The sequence below is a fragment of the Anguilla rostrata genome, chromosome 1, assembly GCF_018555375.3.
Source record: "Anguilla rostrata isolate EN2019 chromosome 1, ASM1855537v3, whole genome shotgun sequence".
NCBI lineage: Eukaryota > Metazoa > Chordata > Actinopteri > Anguilliformes > Anguillidae > Anguilla > Anguilla rostrata.
Window position 1 is genome coordinate 78,452,207 of NC_057933.1, and position 5,000 is coordinate 78,457,206.

General features: G+C 52.6%; 1 protein-coding gene across 1 annotated transcript in view; it reads right to left on the reverse strand.

Annotated features, from left to right (window-relative positions):
• pdss2 (prenyl (decaprenyl) diphosphate synthase, subunit 2) overlaps positions 1–5,000 on the reverse strand; it is a 53,169-nt gene that overhangs the window by 23,041 nt on the left and 25,128 nt on the right. The window contains exon 3 of the mRNA XM_064302737.1: positions 1,311–1,509. Coding sequence (XP_064158807.1) covers positions 1,311–1,509 — 199 coding nt within the window. The remainder of the gene's footprint in view (positions 1–1,310; positions 1,510–5,000) is intronic.

A 5,000-nucleotide genomic window follows, 5' to 3' on the forward strand; every position in this document is an offset into this window, starting at 1 on the left:
CATCGCAGGGCACACACACCATTCGCTCACACACTCATACCTAGTGTAGGTATGGCAGGGGGAGACCATGCAAACTCCACATTCAAACCAAGGACCCTCTTGTTGTGAGGCAACAGTGCTACCCACTGCACCACTGTGCCGCCCAACTAACTAAAATACACAACCAAGTTCAAGAAGAATTTTATTCCAAATACTGGGTGAAAATACCTCAATTTACTTTACAATGGTCAGTAATCTGCAGGACACAAGGGGCTACAGCGTACTGAAAAATCACTGCAGTGATGTAATGAAGTAAGAAACCAATCACTGGGACAGCCTTGAAGTGGAAGCCCCCTGCAGTACCACAGAACAACCAGAGGGGGCGAGCATCCGCACAGCAATTCCAGGGGGAGATGCCCCCGGAAAAATAACTGACTCTGCTGAATATTCCCCCTGGCAGTCCGAAAGCAGATTAGCATTTCATTAGCGGCAGCCAATCCCATCGCTCAGATGGGGGCGGGGGGGGCGGGGGGGGCTGAAGTGGAGGCAGCTCAGCGAGGACTGGTGCACACAGTCTGTCGCTTTGCCACACGCCGACCCCCCCACCCTCCGTCACAGACAGACGCCGCGCAGGAAACACCTTCACACTGCGACCAGCCAAGCAATTAAAGCACACTGCCCTCCCTTTCACCCGAGTGAGCTTTCACAAACATAGCTACAGGCAGAGGGAGTGGCACTGATCATAACTGCATACTGCTGCTCTGATTGCTGCTCCACACTGCTGCTCTGATCACTGCTCCACACTGCTGCTCTAACCACTGCTCCACACTGCTGCTCTGATCACTGCACCACACTGCTGCTCTAACCAATGCTCCACACTTCTACTCTGACCGCTGCTCCAGCCTGCTGCTCTGACCACTGCTCCACACTGCCGCTCTGACTGCTGCTCCACACTGCTGCTCTGACCACTGCTCCACACTGCTGCTCTAACAACTGCTCTACACTGCTGCTCTGATCACTGCTCCACACTGCTGCTCTGACCGCTGCTCCAACAACTGCTCTGCACTGCTACTCTGATCACTGCTCCACACTGCTGCTCTAACCACTGCTCCACACTTCTACTCCGTCTGCTGCTCCACACTGCTGTTCTGACCACTGCTCCACACTGCTGCTCCACACTACTGCACTGACCGCTGCTCCACAGTGCTGCTCTAACCACTGCTCCACACTTCTACTCCGTCCACTGCTCCACACTGCTGCTCTGACCACTGATCCACACTGCTGCTCTGAGCACAGCTCCACACCGCTGTGAAGGAGGCGGGACTTCATACCTTGGTGTTATTGAGCTGGGCCAATCCCGTGCAGGCGTTGGCCAACAGGAAGTCCCCGCTAAGCACAGCCATCTTGTTTCCGAACTGCATGTCCTTGAGGGGCCCATCGGAGTTGGTCCACTCCTTGAGGTCAATAATCCCACGATGCACCAGGAGGGCCGTGTGGATGAGCTCTGTGATTTCTGCCAGATTACGCTGACTGGGGGGAGGAGAGAGAGAGAGAGAGAGAGAAATGGAAAGAGAGAGAGAGAGATGGGAAGAGAGAGAGAGAGAGAGAGAATGAGGTGACAGTAGATTACTTTTTCCACTTGTTAGAGAAACCGCACACAGACAAATCCTACAAGAGAGGCAGCAGGGGGTTTTGTTTGATTGGTTAGCTTGTGTGTGTGCGTTTGTTTTGTGTGTGCGTGTGTGAATTTAAGAACAAACCAACAGTAAAAGCGCACAAAGGACATTTGATCAGATGCAATTAACGTTCAGAAACGATCATCCTAAGCCAGTGAAATGGACTGAAGCAGAGTTGTCGCCCGCCAAAAAAAAGAGAAAAAAGAAAAAAAAAACATTTCTAGGGGCGCAATCTGCTGCATCGAATAAAAGTGAGCGGGTGACAGGGTGACGAGCGGGACATAAAAGGCGGCGGACACGTGTTTTTTACGGGCTCCGGAGAGCGAACCGCCATCAAAAAGCCGCTGTCCCCGCAAGCCGAGGGTACGGGCAACACCGAAACCGACGGAAACCAAGGAAACGAGTGCGTTTCAAGGGGGGGGCTGTGCCAACCTCGCACCCCACGCTAAGAAAGCACCACAGAGACTTAAAAATGACGCTCATCACAATCAGGCGTTCAGCACTCACTCTCATCCAGAGCAAGTTACACAGCTTAGATCAAGCACTTTTATTTTTAAACAAAAAATAAGAAGTGTCCCGTAATACGTATTTAACTGAGCGAACGAGGTCAGGTACCTTTTGCTTGAGGGTAATACAGCTCTGCCCTAGCTGGGAATCAAACCTGACATTTGCAGTCTAGGGCAGCGCAGTATATAGTGCTCAGCGGGTTGGTCTTTTGACCGAGAGGTTGCGGGTTTGATTCCCAGCTAGCCTGTTAACGACATGGAGACTGCTGACGGACAGGCCCCGCCCGGATCTGCATTCGGATCTAATCTGGACCGCAAGCGCGTGGTGGGGGGGGGCCCATTATCGTTATCCATTATCGTTATCCATTTGTAAAATAACGATAATGGGGAAATACATATATATATATATATATATATATATATATATATATAAATCATCCTAAGAGTAAAAAAAAAAAGAAAAAAAAGAAAGAAAGAACAAAAATAAAAATAAAAAATAAAAAGACCGACACCACTGAAGTCCTTAATGTGCTTTTAGAAATAACGGCTGCTCCTTGATTATCGAGAGAACAGACAAGAAATTGGCCGGTGAATGAGGCTCTTTGCAGGCGCGGGGGGGAGGCTGTAATCAAATGTTGATTCAGCCGTCGAGACGCGCACGGGGGGGGGGGGAGGGGGGGGTAATCAGGTCTCTTTCGGGATGGGACGGACAGCGCTCCGGCGAGACGGGGGGGGGGAGGGGGCGGTGAACCTGTCACAGAGGGGGGGGTGGGGGTCGGGACGCACTGATGGCCACTTACACGTCGTTCCGGGGAGGCGAGAGAGCACCTTGATGAGACAATTAAAGACGCTCCCCTGGGCCCGGCGGAGCCCCCCGCCCGGGCGCGGCGGACGGCGGGGTTGTTTTCGGGGCCGCGGGTAATTGCACGGCGGCGGCGGCGGTGGTGGTCTTTATTAAACACCAGCCCCGTCACCGCTCCGCTCCCGGCTCAATCACGACCATTGTTCGGCTGCGCGCCGGAGAAACTGGCCGGCCGCGCCGGCTCTACGGCTCCGCACCGGTGCATGCTGGGTAATACCGAACGCGAACGCCGGGGGTTTTTTTTTTTCTCTCTCTCTCTTTAATTAGATTAGACGGCGTTGGAGAACACCGTTATCTGCGTCACGGAAAGTTACCCCGCGAGTTTTAGCGATGAAGCGAAGCACGACGCGGAAGCGAAACGCGCAGGAAAACGAAACTTCAACAGAAGTCACGCAGCCCGCACCTCGCCCGCACGTCTCACCCGCACGTCTCACCCGCACCTCACCCGGCTATTATTGCGCATTTACGCTGATATCTGCACAAAGTCCCACGACTGCTCCTTCCCTCCCGGACTGCACTTCACCTGTAAATCCTCACACGAATGCTGTACACTGCCTGTCGAGTACATTATAAATCAATTATCGTTGAATGTGTTGTAAAATAGTTTCCTAAACGTGGGAACCACAAGCGTGTGTGTGTGTGTGTGTGTGTGTGTGTGCACTGCCCACGGATTGCAAGGAGTGCTAATGATGACTCAAACACACGGAGACAGACAGACAGACACAGATACACACGCACGCACGCACACACACACACACACAAACACAAGCACACACACACACACACACACACATACAAACACAAGCACACACAGAAGGTATTTTGCTGTTGTCACATAAAAAGTCTGATTTAAAACCAGTTTAATATTCCTCAGATTTATACCCAAACTGCGATTTCTCCTTAAAAAAAAAAAAAACACTTAAAATTTACCCTGCATGCCCCTAATAAAAAAAAGGACTACTCCAGACTCCCACAATGCACCACTCCAAATCGGCAGTGTTTGAGATGGGGGGTGGGGTGGGTGGGGGGGGGTGGTGTGGGAGGAGGAGGAGGAGAAGGAGGAGGAGGAGGACGAGGAGGAGGAGGGGGGGGCAGTCTAAAGTCTATAAATAACTCTTGCTCCTGGTTGCATAGCAACAGGGCCACATCGGATGCCATCTTGCTGAAGTGTTCCGCCCCCTGACACGCCTCCTCTCCCGAGCGTTCCATTCCTCTTTTCTCTCCTCTCTCCCCCCCACCACCCCCCCTCCCCTCCCAGCAGAGTCCCCGTCACCCGGGAGACGCTGGCCTAGCGTGGGCAGAGCAGTATTTAAGGTGAGGGGGGGGTGGGGGTTGAGAGTGACCGGAAACACACTGGGAGGGGCCCTGGTGGTGGGTTGGGTTATCTTTGTGCCCAGTGCACAGTGCCAGTCCCAGGTATGGGGGGTAAAGGGGAGGGATAGAAAGCTCTAAGAGACCAGATGGGGTTGAGGTTTTGGTGGTGGTGGCTGGGTTGTTATGAGGCCATGCTGAGGGTTGGGTTGTTGAGGGGCTGTGGTGAGGTTGGGTTTTTTTTATAGGACTGTGGTGAGAGTTGGGCTGTTATGAGGCTGTGGTGAGGAGTTGGGTTGTTATGGGGCTGTGGTAAGGGTGGGGTTGTTACAGGGCTGTGGTAAGGGTTGGGTTATTATGAGGCCGTGGTGAGGGATTGGGTTAATGGGCTGTGGTGAGGGTTGAGTTGTTATAAGGCTGTAGTTCAGGGTTGAGTTAATGGGTTATGGTAAGGGGTTGGGTTATTGGGCTGTGGTGAGGGTTGGGTTATTATAAGGCTGTAGTTCAGGGTTGAGTTAATGGGTTATGGTGAGGGGTTGGGTTAATGGGCTGTGGTGAGGTGGGTTGTAGGCTGTATTCGGGCTGAGTAATGGTATGGTGAGGGGTTGGGTTATTGGGCTGTGGTGAGGGGTTGGGTTAATGGGTTATGGTGAGGGCTTGGGTTAT